Source organism: Triturus cristatus, chromosome 5_2 (genome assembly GCF_964204655.1).
Source record: "Triturus cristatus chromosome 5_2, aTriCri1.1, whole genome shotgun sequence".
In the NCBI taxonomy this organism is placed as follows: domain Eukaryota; kingdom Metazoa; phylum Chordata; class Amphibia; order Caudata; family Salamandridae; genus Triturus; species Triturus cristatus.
The window spans coordinates 1,116,355,056-1,116,373,711 of record NC_140588.1 but is presented as its reverse complement, the minus strand read 5'-3'; the positions used below and the strand labels follow the sequence as shown (position 1 = coordinate 1,116,373,711).

General features: G+C 41.4%; 1 protein-coding gene across 1 annotated transcript in view; it reads left to right on the top strand.

The window, feature by feature from the left end:
• Window positions 1-1,088: 1,088 nt before the first annotated feature.
• LOC146829841 (indolethylamine N-methyltransferase-like) overlaps window positions 1,089-18,656 on the top strand; it is a 137,062-nt gene continuing 119,494 nt past the window's right edge. Inside the window, exons 1-2 of the mRNA XM_085608513.1 lie at window positions 1,089-1,264; window positions 10,941-11,148. Of these exons, the coding sequence (XP_085464639.1) occupies window positions 1,117-1,264; window positions 10,941-11,148 (356 nt within the window). The 5' untranslated portion in view covers window positions 1,089-1,116. The remainder of the gene's footprint in view (window positions 1,265-10,940; window positions 11,149-18,656) is intronic.

Below are 18,656 nucleotides of genomic sequence, written 5' to 3'. Positions count from 1 at the left end.
TATCAGCATTACTTCCACCAAAAACACCACCCTGACAGTGTTTTGTGTTTCATATTTTCAGAGTGGTTTGTATGAATGACGTGTATTTGCAATCAGCAATAAATCAAGCTAATAATTCTGTCTTTAGTATAGTAAACAGATGGAATAATAATTTCTTCATACATGTTTCTTTGCTACCATAATATAGCCGGACCTATTGCATCTGATTGCTTCAGATGTGCTCATCCCACATGTGCCATGATTTACAAGACTATAGTCGAGATTGATTGAGGTTTTGTATCACCCTTTCACCATACATGGGGATGCGGTGCAATGTAAAACCTAGAACGAGGTTTACCAAGCAACGTATGACCACCTTGTTTGGTTCTGTGTGGCTTGGAAAATCTGGAGCAACACAAGGCATCCTAAGTTACTCCCTGTGGTGGGGCATTACATGGGTCGAGCGAGGTGTTCCCACGCATCCATCTATATATTCTGAAGCATTCCAGATTTACCAACCAGAGGAGCAATGAGGCCAACCAGAGGAGCAATGAGGCCAACCAGGGGTGCAATGAGGCCAACCAGAGGAGCAATGAGGCCAACCAGAGGTGCAATGAGGCCAACCAGAGGTGCAATGAGGCCAACCAGAGGTGCAATGAGCAGAAATATTTTTATTTCTCCTCATTGCTTCCTTTTTTTAACTGCGCTGCATAAGTGTGGGGAATTGCCCCCAAGGATGGTTTTTGAGCAGGAAGAGGTCCTTTCCTGCACAAAAACAATCCTGCCTGTAGCACAGGCACCCTAGTTCCATGGCGCAAGGGTGCCTGCGATGGAGTTAGCTTGCAGATTGTGTGCCAGCACAGTCAGAAGACAGGATTGCACCAAATATTGATAGTTGCCTTGATATGTTGCATTGTGTGAAAAGATGTTAAATATGGCCCTAGGCTTAGTAAACATGATGAATGCACATTAAATGATCAGTTGCTGTCAACAAATAAAAAATGAAATTGGAATGAGTTTTTAATCAAATGCATAAGGACTGTAGTCTGTTTGTTCACAGTCTACTATTTTTATATTTCTCTATAAAAATACGCGCAGACATTGGCAAAGAAGAGTGTGGCAGGTGCTGGCATAGACATGGCATCTTTTTCTGTTCAGCAAGAGCTCCTTGATCGCTACTTTGACGCAAAGACTATGATGAAACAATTCACTTGTAGGGAATCCTCCTTCCGGGAAGATACGGTTATACGTCTATTTCCGCTGTTGAACAAAACCTTCTCTTCGGGTATGTGTTATTTATCTTCCACTAAATTATCATTTTCTAACTTCTGTTGGTTGCGGATTCCAGGTATTTGGGTACTTTAAAATGCAGTCACCATATATGTGAAACAGTATTGTTGTCTAAACTAATGTTTTGTTATCTAGCATTGTGCACTGTAAAATACTCAGGGAAGTATGTTTAACTCATTAATCTCAGTTGTTTTGTTAATTCTTGTACATGGTTACATTTAGCTCATTTTAACAACAAACTGGCAATGACTAAACCCAGAATCTGAAATTAAATTTAACTGTACCTCCTTCAAACAAGAAAATAGACATTATATACAAGGGGCAGATTTATCATTGGATTGCATTGCCCTGTGCCACGTATGGTGTCGCCAGGGAACTGTTATCCTTAAATCAGAATTACCAAGCCACGTAGGGCCACCATTTGTGTCCTGGCATTGCTTGGTAAATCGGGAATGACGCATAGTAGCGGAAGTCGCTGCCTCGAGTTACTCTGCACAAGGAAGGTGCTAGATGTGTGCAGCGTGGGTTTTCCCACGCATCTGAACATGAATTCTGACGCATTCCCAGATTTGCCAACACTGGTAGACCTGGGAATACATCAGTATTGTATGCCTTCCCACCAGAGCGGTGATGAGTATGAGTATCTTTATTTCACCTCGTTGTTTCCTCTTCCTAACTGTCATATTTAGAAAGAGGAAAAGTCTCTAAGGTGCCCTTTCCTGCACAAAAACAATCTTGTCTACAATACATGCACCCTAGCCCCGTGGCATGAGGGCACCTGCATTGGTGCTAGGCAGACCCTAATGTGCCAATGCAGCGAATTAGGAGAGATGTGCTGTATTTACCATGATATGGCGCAGTCCTGCCATCTCCATTTGACGCAGTTCCGCACTGCTAGTTGTGTTACTGCATTGTGCTGCAACAAAAAATGATTCATCTGGCCCATTGTTTCATAATAGTGCTAGGATTTAACTGCGCTCCTTCTTGATGCGTGACACCCAGTATTTAAAGAGTAGGGTAAACATGGGCTGACAAATGCTGTGCAGATCTGTGAGAAGGACCCAAGGGCAGAATCGGCCCGTTTGCAATCGCAAAAAGTGCTTTTGCAATGCATCAAACCCAATTTTGCGATTTGGTAACCTGTTACCAAATTGCAAAATGGGTTTGCAATTCCCTATTTGGAAGGGGCGTGTTCAAGACGTCCCTTCCAAATAGTGAATCATAATGGTATGCATGGATGTTTTGTGACCGTGAATGCGGTTGCAAAACATTCGCATTTTACCACCTACTTCAAGTAGGTGGTAAGACATTTTCAAATGGGAAGGGGTACCAAAGGACCCCTTCCCCTTTGTCAATGTTCATAAAAGCATTGTTAAGAGCAGGCAGTGGTCCCACGGACAACTGCCTGCTCTTAAAAAACATGAAAGGAAAACTTTTCATGTTTCTTTTTGTAAAGCATCCCATTTTCTTTTAAGGAAAACGGGCTGCTTTACAAAAAAAATGTATTGCTTTATTTAAAAACAATCACAGACATGGTGGTCTGCTGATTGTGATTTGTGATTCCTAGTGGTTTGCAAAATGCCACCTACCTCATTAATATTTATGAGGTAGGTTATTTGCGACCCCTTAGAAATCGCAGAAAGTGTACTGCACACTTTCATGCATGCCATTTTGCAATTCCCTAATTGCAAATCACAAAGATTCTCAATTAGGGAATTACAAAACATTTTTTTGATGCATCCAGCATGGCCCATTAACACTTCTGCAAGACTCTCTTTGGAACATAAGGGGTAGTGCTCAGTCCCATGAGAGTCCTTCAAGATAATAGCAGGACAATCATTTTGTTTTAAATTGGTCCTGGGAATGTCCCTCGGAGACCCCTACCACAATGTCCAGGGGTTCAGGGCACAATGCCCCCTTACACATATATTTATTTTCATTTTCAGGGCACAAGAACTATACTGTGTCCAGTATGAGGCTGAAAAATGTACCTTTATGTTGCAGCCAGCCAATCAGAGCACAAGCTCCTGAGGAAGCAAGGCAGATGATGGGAGAAAAAGCCCTCTCAGCCAATCAGATTGCACAGTTACTTCAAGATACATGCTCATGAAACTCCCATTAGAGTCCCACAAATCCAACACTCCAGATATCCATACATTTTGTTTGAACGTTACTTTCTCCCAAAAAAATGAATGAATTGACAATAGAATACGTTCTGGGTAAAGACCTAGCTTTAAGCCAAATTTGACATAATTCTGCTAGGTGTATCGGCGACTAAAATTCCTCAGAGAAGCTTCATGCGAAAATTGTGTTTTGGGTCCCCCTTTTTTTCATGACCTCTGCTGGGTGAGGTGGATGAATCTCTTATAGGGAAAGGTTTGTGAAGACTAGTTAACAAACCAGAACAATCATTTCCTATGGTACCCAGGTGCTAAGTCTAACTACGCAGTGGTGATCGCTATATATAAAAAACAAAGAGTGAGAAACCAGGACTCGTTTGCGGTGTCCGCCCACTTTTTGTCCCCATTTTGACCACTAGATGTTGGTTTGTTCAATATGATTGTGCCCTGGGCTCTGCTAACCAGACCCAGGGCCTGTGCTCTGATTAAAATTACATGGTAATTAGCTATAATTACTATAGGTACTGACAACCTACCTGTAAGTCCATAGTATATGGTAGTGCATGTAGGTCCAGAAACCCAGCAAAATTAATGCACTTGAGTGTCCACCACTGGGGTGCCTGCTGTCATTTTAAAAGCCAGCCCTGTCTTGCAGGCGGCTTTTACATTGATGTTATATGCAAACTATACCATTTATATATTAATGTCTCCACTACGGTCTCCCCTGTGTGCACAGGAGTGCCTTGTAACTACAAGCTAATCAGGGGTGTTATAAAATATGTTTTATATGCCCTAGTGAGGGAACAACTGTCAATTACATTTTTCCTCATTGTAGCAGAATAGCTCCGTAGAGTAGCATTGGAATACTTCATTTAAGTATAACTATTTAAAGAATTGAGCTACAAATATATTTCAAAGTATCAAATTGATAGTGAGAATTAATCCAACAATTTGCCACTGATTGATATTATTATAACAATCACTTTATTTTTTGTAAGCAAAAAATAATTTATTGAACCTGGCAAAAAATACATTGTTCCAACTGAACTGATTGGTAAGCTTCTGCCAGTCTGAGCCAAGCTGTCTTAATGAGGTGTGAAGTGTCCAGACTAGAAATACATGATTTTCTTTAGGAGGAGAATTACAAACTGCAGAGCAAAAGGCAGGCCTTCAAAAAGGGAATGACATGTTGGGGCAGTGCATACTCACCCCTACACCCTGAGCCCCCCAGCCAGACAGGAGCTCCTGTAATTAGATCAGTAGAGGGAAACGTAGCCTTAGAAGTGGGTTGACATAGTCAGAACTAACCCTCCAAGAGAGAGTTTATTTGGATTCTAAAAGAATAATGCTTTCTGGGTAAAGAATAAGCCACACTTTGGAGAAAATGTTCATACACCTAGGTGGCACGCTGCATCCCATTGGTTAGAGTTCCCCACCTGCTTCACACCCAGGAACTATGAATAAATATGGTAGTGTTGCCGAACAACTCAGATCACTGCCTGAAACTACAAGGAGAAGGACTGCTGGAACCCTGACCTGCACCCCAAAGGATTGCACTCTGAGTGGCAGCAACTGCAGTAGTTTTGGAACTTCATTCCTAGAATGGAGTGGATTCCCTGAAAGCAATGGGTTAAAAGAGCTCTACCCGCACCATCCCCACCAAGACGATCACAGCTGGAAGGCTTCCAATGGACTTTTATGGAGATGGCCAGGTGCATTTGGGAAACATATTCCTTACATCCCAAGAATCATCTTAGAGCATGTAGACTCTAGGATATGCATTGTCAACACTTTGAAATCCAAAAAGGACCTTCTAGAAGTTTGGAGACTTTTTTTGAAAAACCTCCACAATGTGACCAACCCATCGACAAGAGTCAAGCTGCCGTTGTCGAACCGCGACCCGGCTTTGATTTCAGGTTCGCCTTGCTGAAAGCTCCGGAGCCTAAGAATTTCTGGATATCACTGAGGCTTCATCAACACAAACCTCGGCCTGACGAAGAGGCTTGCTCGATGTCAAGAGAAAAGGCTCTAGAAAATGACTGCGTGCATAGCTAAAGGTTCAACCAAGGCCTCACGCTTAGTACATCTGACCAGAGCTCCATCACGGTCGGCTTCAAACTTTGAAGAGGCGCTTTTGGGGATTGAAGCACTAGAAAGTGTTTATTGGTTAAAAATTCACATCTCCGGTTCCCCACATTGGATTTTTGTCATTTTGTCATTTTGGTGTCTGTTTGTTCATAAAATATAACTGTGTCTTACCTATTTAATGTACTGGTGGTTTTAAATGCTTTACACACCTGTCTCCTGAGCTAAGCCTGCCTGTTCATTGCCAGCTACCAAGGGTTGACGGAGGGAATAATTTATTGAGACCTTGACTGAACAGTTGTTGAGTTTGTGCAACACCTTTAACAATGTGCAGCTAAAACTGATCAAGGAAATTGCACTTTTAGACAAGCCCTATGCATAATTCTTTGCATTTGGTTAATACATAGTACATATAGTCCTCAGCTGTGTACTACAGAGATTACCGTTAGGGCCACACTTATTGCTACTGCCTGAACTAGCTTGCATCTGTGTAGCTCAACCTTGCAGTGTACACATGTGAGCCATACATAAAGTACCACCACCAAGGTAGTCCTGAATCCAATCACCTATAATGAATAAACCTCCACTTTACACAGTCTTTGTCTATTGCACAGGTTTGACTGTATAGCACTCAGCTTTCCAAGGCCGGTAATCCCTGGCATACAACATTTGGCCACACTCAGAGGTAGTTGACAAAAAGGCTGCATTGAAATGTCTCTGAGCTTCCATCACCAGGTGCACACAGCCTTCACTGTGTGCAGCAGGGAGTATTGCATGCACCCAAGCCTTTCCAAGTAGCTAATGCCTGTAGTGTATAGTCTTCACTATGCACATTAGAAATTGAGTAGTCTAGGTCCAGTCAATGCCAAAACTCCTGTGCCTTTTTGTCCCACTTTCATGATTAATACTTTGTAAGGGTTCATAAATTATTGAGAACAACGTATCATGAATTATATCATCAGTGATTCTGTCAGGTATGTCAAGAATAAACTTCTGTTATTCAGCGCCTTGGGACCCACGGTTGATAAGCGCACTTTACAAATACACGAGTTATGTTAGGTTATGGTAATGTAAATTGAAATGCTAACTATGCTATAGTTCATGGGGTAATTTAACATGGCATGTGTGATGTAATGTGTGAGGTCATAAGCAGTTCATGGTGCGGGTGCAAATTATGGCTCATTTACTGTACATTAATTGGCAAATGGCAGTGTTTTTTAGCCTTGTTTACTAGCCATGAAGAAACGTAACTCTTTTTGTTTCATTGTGTTATGAGCAAATCCATATTACACAATAAGGGCATAGAGAGGATATCGGGCAAACACAACATGACCTCCCTGTCAATAAGTTATGTTTTCAACAGATACTGCAGCTATTACCTAATAATCACAACCACACTATTAGCACAGCAAATGTTAATGTTTAGCATACAAAAAACACTACCACACTGAAAATTATTAAAAAACCCAGAAATTCACAAATAATTAAAATGAAGTCAGACATGTTTAGGTTTGCTCATAACTCTATGTCGCAACTGGTGCAGTGAATTGCGTTCAATGGGTACTATCATGCCTCCAGAGGATCCAGAGAATTAGGCTTCACTCATTCTTTTGTGGCATTCTTCATCATGGACAACTTAATCCCATCGAGGCTAGTTAGTACAACAAGGGTGGACTAGGTAGCACTACCAGGACGGACTCAACCTGTTGGAGGAAGTTCTTGATTATTCAGCATTAGATAGTTTTAGGCATCCAGATGTTAAAAATACCTTGAGGTTAAACTAAATAGTTTATTGGCAGCACCCTGGGTGAGATTAAAAAGAAAAAACTATGAGGATGTACATTGAGTATTATGACTCTAGCATCCCTGTTAGACCTGTCAGCCTTAAGGAGGTCTTCCCAGAAACATTTTGCCTGCTTTGTCTTACATTTTGCTGCTCTGTTTTGTTGTCTTATGGCTCTGGGACTTTACCACTGCTTATCCATGCTAAAGTGCATCTGCTCACTCCCCTAAACATGGTACCATTGGTGTATCCACAATTAGAATAGTTAATTTATCTGAAAGTCCCTGGTAAAATGACCTATATGTGCCCTGAGCCTGTAAATTAAATGCTACTCGAGGGCCTGCAGCATTGATCATGCCACCCACTTTAGAAGCCCTGCAGACAAGTCTCAAGTCTGCCACTGAAGAGTCTGTATACGTAGTTTCACTGCCATGTTGACTCAGCATTTAAAACCCTTGCTAAGCCTTATACTCCCTTTTCATTACATATATGTCACTCCTAAGGTAGCCCCTAGGACAGGGTGTCATATAAGTAATAGGCAGGACATATACTTTTTATTTTTATTTTTTTATGCCCTGAAAGACAAAAACTCCCACAATTCATTTTTCACTATTGTGAGGCCTACCCCTCCCATAGGTTAGCATTTGGGTTTACTTAATATATCTTTTAAGTGTAATTCCTGAATGAGAAGCAGCAGGATAAATATTATTTAATGGATTTATGACTACAACTTTAAAAATGCTCTTAAGGTCTGTGTGACTTGGCCTGCCTCCAATAAACATCAGGGAGCTGAGATGTAAGTAAGTAAGTAAGTAAGTAATAGTTTATTAGCATAGTTAATTAAAACCATTGCAATTCTTCCTTAGAAAAATAAAACACTAATGTGTACACAATACATTATTCATTACTTAAGTAAAATTACATTCAGATAAAATCTATATTTATAATTCCTTTAAAAAATTCATAAGATTTAATATGTTGATAAAATAAAATAGTAAACGTATTGTTCTAAATGTCCTCTGTAATTTAGGGCAAGGGGACAAGTTCCAGTATTCACTCTTCTTCCACCTTCCATAATTGATACTTTATAGATAGGATTCTGCTTAGTTTAAGAGCCTCTAAAAACATGACAATAGGTCAATCTTCTGCATCTTTGTTTCTACCTCCTTCAAGAACTTCAACAGGTTACAGTTCAACTGCGGGTCACTAGGTGTAAAGCAGGCAAGAACTGCCTGTCTTCGTGAGCGTATTCCACGCTGGTTGAAGTGATATTTCAGTAACCGTTTCCTTTCCGCCAACAGCTTCTCGCAGGAGCACAGCAAATGTTCCATGTCTTCAGACGCCTTGCCACATAGGCGACAGAGGGGACCCCCATTAACCCTCAGCCACTGCGGAAAAAGGCATGGTAACATGCCCAGTCTATATCTGAGAAACTTCAATTTTATATAACGTGAGTACCCGAGGTCAAGATAACTCTGGTGGACTTGTTTGGAGTAGGAGTTTAGGATGATCCACCCATGTGACCTCTTTGCAACACACGCTTTATCTTCAATCCATGAGACGTGTTTTATTGTTCTTTTTACTATTCTTTTGATCGTAGTATGATTGGTAGGGGTATTCCACAGCTCCTGTAACCCTAGATTCACTAGGCTGTTTTTCAAGAATTTGGCAGCTGGCGATGCCGGATACCGTTCTAGTTCTGACCATAAGTAGCTGTTTAGGGTTCCTTTATTTGCCTTACGGACCTTATCCCAAGTCATTATGTATGTGCCTTGTCTTGCCAAAGACTGCTTCTGTCCTCCAAATTCCAGCCTGAGTTGGGCCGGAGAGGTTTGTTTTGGCATGCTGAATATGGTTCTGTATGCTAATGCCACAGTTCTATCTAGGGTCGCCGCATCCCTACCTCTCTGTACTTCGCTCCCATAGGTAATTGTGGGCAGCAGTTTAGCTCCTATAACTTGTGCCAGTGGCAAGTGAGAGGGACTGGTGAGCTTACCATTTAATTTTTTTAATGAGATAGATATCGCAATACCTTTTCCTCTAATGCTTGCTTTCTGAATGGTAAATTGGCCACTATTGTCGATTTTGATTCCCAGATACTTGTACACTGTTGTGTCTTCAATACGGTTATTGTTCCAGAACCAGCCATAGTTGGGAGCTGAGATGTGTTATTTATATCCTTATGGCCTATCACAAGGCTGATAGGCCTTCCTAAGTTAACAGGGGAGGGAGGAGCTGATACTTGCAGTTGAAGAGTGCTGTGTCTGTCCACACACAAAGAGCTGCATATCCCCGTATAGTGTTTATAGAGCCTGGGTAAGAAAGGGAGGACTAGTGTGCATTGCAAAGGATCCTTCTAAAAGATTCCACCACCTTACAGAACCAGTGCACCAAATTATACATATTAGACACCAGACACCGATATTTTATTACACTTATAAACCTGCGGATACTCTGCCAGGAAATAAGTCTGCTGTACTTTGGAAGGACTGATACTCTGTGGGACTGCTGCTATGGAAGATCAGGTTTTCTGCTGTGCTGCCCTATCTGCTGACTGCTGCTCTCTTTGTCAGGGTGAGAAGGAGTACATTTTCACAACTTGAACTGAGAGTGACTCTGAGGGCTTCACTGCTCGCCTCTAGTTCTGCAGTCTCAGGGACATCAATGACTACCTATAACTCTCAATCTAGCACATGGACTATGCCATCTGTGACTCCTACCTCTGCCTGAGGAGACCCCTCTAGTCCAGGGCTTCAGAATTGCCTTTCTGTGCATGGGTTGAAACCATCACAGTGCCTTCATCGCCGAGGCTCAGCGACAACACATTACCTTCTTCACTGAAGCTCGACGTCAAAGCGGGGACCCGACAGCATGGTTCAGCGCTGACTCATTGCCTACAGTCCTCCAGATCAATGATGACAATGCTTCACCACCTCCGTTCTGCGCAGCCTCTCCTTGATGTTGACGCTTATTTTCGAGAAGGTACTGTTTCTGCAGTTCAGCTGTGGCTTCTGAATCCGAACCGCACTACCATTGCAGTCGACTTGACTTTTCAGAATTGACTCAGTCTACTATGACCTCAAGTAACCCCTTTAAGCTATTGACTTTTAAGCACTGAATTTAGAGATATTCTTTAACAATGTATAACTCCAGTTTTATTTATTGTATTTTGGTCATTTTTTTCTTGTTTTGTTAAATAAATCAAGAACTGTTGTCCTAAACAGCATTGGATTATTACTGTGTGGTGTTTTCACTGTTTTACTGCAATAAGTGTTACACAAATAACAACCATAACGCCCCCTTTGGGGAGGTAGAGGCCCATGGCATGCCTCCCTGAGGCAGTGTGACGCAACGCAGCGACATGCGCCGCGTTGCCTTCCACCATATCTATGAGGCCATGAAAAGCCATGCAGGATATAGATAGATATGGGTCTGCACTGTGTACTGCCGGAATGTCACAAAAGTAACTCACCAGTAGCACTTTGGGCTTGAAAATAAGCCAATCCATAATTTTCCAGATCCCTATCATACAAATATGTTTTTATGTTTTTCTGAAAAATATGCAGTATTGACTGGTATGAGTCTAAAGTTCAACTAAAAAGAGAATAGATCAGCAAGATCTCATAAGATGTCTCAAGTGACTTTCTTCTCTAGTTGACCACTAATTGTATTTCTGTCACTAGGTGTTATCAAAGGTGAGGTGCTGATTCAGATGTCCATTGGTCTTTACTTCCCCTACAATCTTCCAGCCTGCGAATATTTCAGAGACTTCATTGTTGGCGGATCCACTGATGAATGCATCGCGGAGGTAGAGAAATGGAGGACAAAGGCCCCTGACGCTGTCGACATCAGTTATGCAGTAGAGGTTGCTTGTGAACATCAAGTCAATGGGTAACAGGTTTATTAAAAAAATGTGTTTATAACTGCACCTCTTCTCACCAAGATTGAGGTACACAAGTCTAGACATCACATACAAGTCAATAGTTCTCTAGCTCTACTCCGGCCAAGTTCATCAAGGGCAGGTTTTTAAACCTCAGACAACCATCATATCACTGTCCATACTTTGGGGCTCAATGAATTGCCATAGAACAGAGGCAGCCCCGCAAGTCATTTTGGTGTGGCACACTATGCTAATTTGAAAGGGCAGGAATGCGCCATATTTAAAAGATATGGTACATTTCTGTCCATCCAGCCAGTATCAGTACAAAATGTGCTGCCTAGCACCAAAGCAGGCACTCTTGTGTTGTTGTCATAACTGTTCTTGTGCAGCACATGTGGAAAAAAGAAGGAGACATTTAGACATTTCTCTTTGTTATGCCTGCTCTGCGGAGGTGTAAGTTGTTGGCGCTGCCCCAGGTTTATGTGATGTTGTAAATCTGGGACTGTGTCAAAATCCATGTGTACTGCGTGAGAAGACCCAACACAACAATAATGAAAGAAACCTTGCTGCAGAAAAAGGTGGCTTTGTGTTGCCTCATAGATAAGATTGAGAGGCCTGAGCCACCAGAGCAAAAAGAAAAGAGCCTTTGTCAGCTTCAGATGCAATCAACCCTTTGGCCTAAGGACACCGTTTCCCATTTTCATACATTTTATTGGTTCTGATGCTCCGTCCATCACCATCCCCTTTTGTACTACTTTGTTCGCCATAAGTTGGCTGGGTATGCTCAGACGTGAGTCCCTTGCTCACTTTGCCACTGGATTCAAGCAAGCCTGGCTGAAGACGGCTGAAATGCCAGAAACCGGTCCTAGGTAGCTTGTTTCCGGTCCAGGGAAGGCATGGCTTGGCAGTTCGGGCTGGACTGTTCCCATGAGGCACAGGGTCAGACTGATTTGCATATGGCCATGTCTGAACTGGGGTGGCAGAGTGGGCTAAAGAACGGTGATGGATCAAACCCAGATCTGTTGACTGGGTGTGAGTGTTTGATTGGTTCTGATGCTCCGTCCATCACCACCCCCTTTTGTACTGCAATCAACCCTTTGGCCTAAGGACACCGTTTCCCATTTTCATACATTTTATTAGTATCGCTCACTCAACAATTAACTCTGTTAAATTAGGACAGATTTGCGTCCTTAGCATACAGTTGCATATAGCAAAGACACATCTTCTCACCCCACACTCTTACCACCTCAGGCACACGCCCACGACAGTTTTAACACAATATTGGTTACTTTTTGAATTCATACTGGTGGATCTGTCTGAAAAAATTTAGGTATTTCCTAGGTAGCAAATCTCACTATGCTGTGAAGCTACAAGGGTGTGTGTGTTAACCTGTCCTGGAACACATCATCATCAATTGATACTCATAGCTCACACATACACATAGTGCCTCTAGGCGCTAAACAAAGATAGAAGATTTATAAAAGAAGACTCTTCTTTTATTTCTAAACAGGGTGAGGGTTTCACTGAGCACCAGCGGCAAGAATTGTTACAACTAGGAAGAGGTAGTAAATGTGTTCCCATGCAGTGCAAACGGATGTATGTCATTACAACGCACACTTTTACAACGCATGCACTTACAACACATTTTTACAACGCAACATCCACTACAACGCATTCCAAAACATAGCATGACACTACAACGCATGTTTAAAAACTACCTTTACAACGCATTCCATTACATCGCATACTACCTTTACAACGCATACCACTACAACGCATAGTATAGGGGTAAAAATTACTATTCTAACTCCAGGGGGTGCAACAGTAGGGTAAGTGTTGGATTGCGTTGTAATGGTATGCGTTGTAAAGGTAGCATGCGATGTAATGGAATGCGTTGTAAAGGTAGTTTTTAAACATGCGTTGTAGTGTCATGCTATGTAATGGAATGCGTTGTAGTGGATGTTGCGTTGTAAAAATTTCATTGTAAGTGTAGTGCGTTGTAAAGGTTGTTCACCGTCTAAGACTTGTGAGATGTTTTAACAATGCAGAAATAGAGCACCACTTGGGTTACTCAGTACAGAGAACTTACGTTCATGTTGGTCCTTTTAGATGTTATCCATCATCTAGGTGTGTGCTCAAGAAAGGGGGCATCCTAGACATGGTTCAGTAGCATGATGTTATGATGGGTGGAAATGCACAAAAGCTCCTATGTCTCTAGCCATGGGTGACAATACTCCCAGTTGTCATAGAGAGTTCCTATGACAATGGACAGGGGTGACAATACCTCCAAGGTGTCATAGAGAGTTCCTATGACAATGGACAGGGGTGACAATGCTCCCAGTTGTCATAGAGAGTTCCTATGACTATGACAATGGAGAAATGCGTTCAGGTGTCATAGAGAGTTCCTATGACGTTAGGCCATCGGTGACAAACCCCCAGGTGTCATAGAGAGCTCCTATGACTATGGCCAAGGTTGACAATGCCTCCAGGTATCATAGATAGTTTCTTTGTCTTTTACCATGAGTGACAATAGTACCAGGTGTCATAGAGAGTTCCTATGACTATGGACATTTTTTCACAATATTCCCAGCTGCAATAGAGTGTGCCTATATATATATTCACTGAAAAAAACAAAGGTTTCAGGGGCGTTATAGTTAGTTGGACATTTTACTCGTACAAAACCATAGAAATTCCCCCGTTATAGTTAGTTCAGCTAACTATAACTCGCGCGCCCGCAATGCACTGCTGATGACGTCACATATTACATCACTCATAGGTTTCAGGTACATTATAGTTATTTGAACATTTGACTCATATGAAACCAGAGAAATTCACCTGTTATAGTTAGTTGAGCTAACTATAACTCGCGCACCTGCAATGCAGTGCTGATGACGTCACATATTATATCACTTATGACATGTTCAGTGACATCACTCATGACATCACTGATGACATCTCAAATGACATCACTGATGACATAACTGATGACATCATCCAGTGAATGCGTGTTTCTGTAAAGTTTAAATATTTTTCATATATATCTATGCCAAGGTCTATTCAAGAATAAGTCTATATAAAAGTGCCTGAATACATTATTTAGTAGTTGCATGACTGACTCTAAAAGTCACTGATTGAATGTATGTTACTGAATGCATGGATTAGTGACTAGACTGTGTGAATCTCTGTTAGTCTCTCTCTTGGTGTGTAAGCAGGTGCATGGCTTGGTGAGTAGCTACATCAGTGTGTATATGTTTTTTTGATTGATTGTATGAGTATCTGTATAGGGGTCTGACTGTCTATGTGGGTGTGTGGGTGGTGTCTGACTGTGCATACATGTCTGAATGGCCGATTCACTGTTTCTATAGATTCAAAAGTGCATCTCAGAAGGGCTGTATAGATAGCTGACTCTGTGAACAGGTGTGTTCATTAGTGAATTGATGTCTCAGTTGCATATATGTGAGTAACTATATATGTTTTTACACACAATATGTGAGTGTTGGAGTGTATAATTGACTACGTTTGAGACAGTGATTGCAAGATTGTCTACATACAAAAATGTGTACATGTATTAGTGATTGTATAAGAGAGTAAGTATGTGATAGTATCTATATAAATAATGAAAGTGATGCGTGTATAAATAAGGCAGGTGTTGTGTATATATCTGCATATGTGACTACATGGGTGTATGATTGAATTTTGGCATGACTGAATAGATGTGTGAGTAACTCTATTGATCATTAGCACTGTGTAAATGTATATATACGTGTATGAGTGGCTATTATACTGATGTAATGATGAGTGACACCATGTATGAGTGACTGTATCAGTGTATATCTGGCTTACAATATATAGATTGGAATCAGTGGATGGATATCTATTATCTGGTATTGGTGTGTCTATGCTTTTCAAAAGAGTAGTCTGTATTTTAGAGTGCGTCTATCAAAGGTTATATTACAGTGTGAAGAGGTGTGTCAGACTATCGCGTGGATGATGTCATCAGTGATGTCATTTGAGATGTCATCAGTGAGGTCATGAGTGTTGTCACTGACCATGTCATGAGTTATGCAATATGTGACGTCATCAACAGTGCATTGCAGGCACGCGAGTTAAAGTTAGCTCAACTAGCTATAACAAGCGAATTTCTCTGGTTTTATATGAGTCCAATGTCCAACTAACTATAACATTCCCAAAACGTGTTTTCTCCATGATAATTTCCATAGGAAACTTTAGACAAGGCTAGAGGTCGAACGGGTGAACGGAATTACCCCAAATTTGCTTTTGTTTATTTGGTGTAAATCCGTTTAGTAGTTTTTGAGAAATATCAGAATTTACAGATATCGATATTTGGGAATTCTGCCATCTGATTGGCTGAGGCGTTACGAGCACTAGCTTGCTGCTGATTGGCTGCGAGCGCTGCAAGCATTTGCAACTAGGAAGTGTTGGCCGCCATTTTGTGATTCCGTTGAAGCGAGTAAGGGGGAAAAATGGCAAAACATGTGGGAAAGAGGAGGGCAGGAGCACTGTAACCTTTGTGAGGTGTTTAGGGTGTGCTATAGAGGGGTTGCGAAGCGAAGTATTTACCCCTAACGGTGTGTAAGTGGTGGGCTATGGAAATTAAGTGAGGTATTGGGTAGAGTGTAGAAGCAAAAGAGGAAGGTGCACCAGTAAAAGAGTCCAAATCCGAAAAGATATCCATAGTATTTATTTTTATTATCTTGTAGTAGAGAAAGATAAAACTCAGCCAACGCATTTCATTCTACACAAGAACTTCTTCAAGGCAAAATAGAATCTTTGTGGCCTTTGGTAATGAAAATGCAATGAAACGCAATCCCATGTGCATAGAAAATTCCTAAGTACGACAATCCAAAGTAGAGAAGGTAATCATCATGAAGAGAATATGTATCAGACACATACGTCTAGGAATATATCCCTTTGGTATTTCATTATGTCACTCCATAATAAGAGTGCAACCAATGGGGTTCCAGTAATCTTGGAAGTCCTGTAAAACTGAGCGCCAAGGAAATAAATAAGTGACAGTATATTCAGTCTATCAGGTATTTGGTAGAGTGTGATGCGGGTAAGGTGAGCTGGTGCGGGACTCAGGGACTTAAGCGTGAGCCCAAATTGTGTGTCTTATGCTGTGAAGTCATGTGCCATGGCCGCTGCACTACAGTTGTCGAAGTAGTGTCTGGATGTGTTTATAACTACTAGGACGAACTACTGACCCGTACTGGTATGAAAGTCCTGGGGTACGGAATATATGTGAGGTATTGTCTAGAGTCTCATGTTGCTAAGCAGAGCTGCTGCCGGAGTCGGGGATTAAAGCGTGAACTCAAACTGTGTGCCATATGCTGTGAAGTCATGTGCTCTGGCTGCTGTACCACATCTGTGTAAGCATGTAGTTATAGGTACTTGGATGAACTTTTGTTTAGAACATTGTAGCTTATGTATGGTGCTTAGGTGGTGTTGTATACGGAGTGTGAAGGTAAATCAATATGGTATTTGTAGAGCGCAAACTACTCACCTCTATGGGTGAGTAGAGTTGGGGATCAATGCGAGAGGTCTGTGCTGCAAAGTAAGATGGGCTGGCCGCTGCGCCACAGCTGTGTGGAGAATAAATGTTGACAAGGGTGCGGAAGTTGGCATTATATGGCCCTAAAATAGGGGGCCTAAGTGGTAAGTTATAGGTTGGCTCAAAAAAGAGCCCTTTTGTTCAATAGTTGGAGCTACATATAAGTGCGGATGCACAGCTTCAAGGGTTTCAGGAAAACTCGGTTTCCCTGATCTGTGAAGTGTACTCCATCACTTCTGTATATATCCGCCATATCAAAACGTATGTTGTTGTTGTATATGGACCCCATTTTGTGGTCTCTGAGGTATGCAGAGACAGCTTTGTTTTTTTCTGAGATCTGAGGACACCATTTTTGGAACATTTCCACTTCTGTCTTTGGCATATATTGGAATATACAAAGACAGTTTGAGGCAAAAGTAACATCAATTGTCCAAAGGTCTCCTTCATAAGCATTTCCAAATCTGCCCCAGTCAATGTGCCTAGGTCTTTTCCACCACAGTGCACAATCATGAGGTCAGGGTGTTGGAGACGCAAACAGGTTTCAACCAAAGGCAGCAATTGGTGCCATTTCAATCCTCTCTGTCCAAACAATTGAATGTCCACATTTTGTAAACCTAGGTCTAAGTCAATACGTCTCTGTTCTGCATACCTCTGGCACGAGAAAACTTAGCTATGTCCTATGATCCACAATAGCATTTTGAAGGTATGGCTGGAAGGTATGGAAAGATGTCTGTAGCTCATGCAGTTCCTTCATTGAATAAGAGATATGTTTAAAGATGGGGAACTAGTTTCTTATCGCATACAAAACAGTACCTGATTGGTAGATGAAAAGCATTGTTATTTAAAAGTAGGGTGCACATTAGTTTTGTTGAAAAGTATGTTTGTGAGTGGCTAAGAAAAAGCAGTTTGCACGTACATATTATAGGATAAAATTTGCTCAACTCAACCACACCTGCTACTTGCATTTGGAAGGCACTGTTCGAACTTAAAACAATCGTGAACTTTTAACCTTCACATGCCATTAAATGTTCGAGAAAATGTTGCAAAAAAATATCGTTAGGTTTAATAAAATTGACAAACTTTTAACCTCCACATGTTGTAGAATGTTCTAGAAAGTGTGTTGATAGAATACGTTGCATATCTGACTTCGATGTGTACTTGAATATTAAAAAAACTATTTATATGGAAAAGTAGAAAGACAGTAATAGAGAGAATTTTTGAAAGCTAAAAAAATCACTACTATTGTAATTTGTTCTTGATTAACAACTGGTGTTTGCCAGTAAGTAGTTAACAATTTTAACGGTCTGAAAGTGCGGTGTTGCTCAGAGTGGCATGGCGGTGATATTATATGGTGCTACACTCGGGTATGAAACCGAGAGTCTCAACCGTGAGGTCATTGCTGTAAAGTGATGTGGTCTGGGGTTTGTAGCATACGTGTGCTTGTAGTGTTAGTAGGTGTTTATACAATACAGGGAGTGGGAAGCGAACTACTAACCCGCTACTGTGTGTTGATAGTATACTGGAAGCGGGAAGCAAAGTAGTTACGCCTACCGGTGTGAAGACTTGGGGATGAAACCAAGCTGATTGCTGTAAAGTGATGGGCTCTGGGCGGTGTCGGATACTTGCCGCTGTAGTATAAGTGTGTAATTATTGTTAGTATGCGTTTATAGTATATAGGGAGTGGGAAGCGAACTACTCATCCCTACTGGTGTGAAGACTCGGGGATTAAACCGTGAGCCTAAATTGTGAGCTCAATGCTGTAAAGTGATGTGCTCTGGGCACTGTAGTATACTTGTGGAGGAAGTGTTAGTTTACGTTTATACAATATAGGGAATGGGAAGCAAAACTCTTACCCCTACCGGTGTCAAGACTCGTGGATGAAACTATGAGCTCATTGCTGTAAAGTCATGTGCTCTGTGTAGTATTCCATTGTAAGTCATAGTAGAA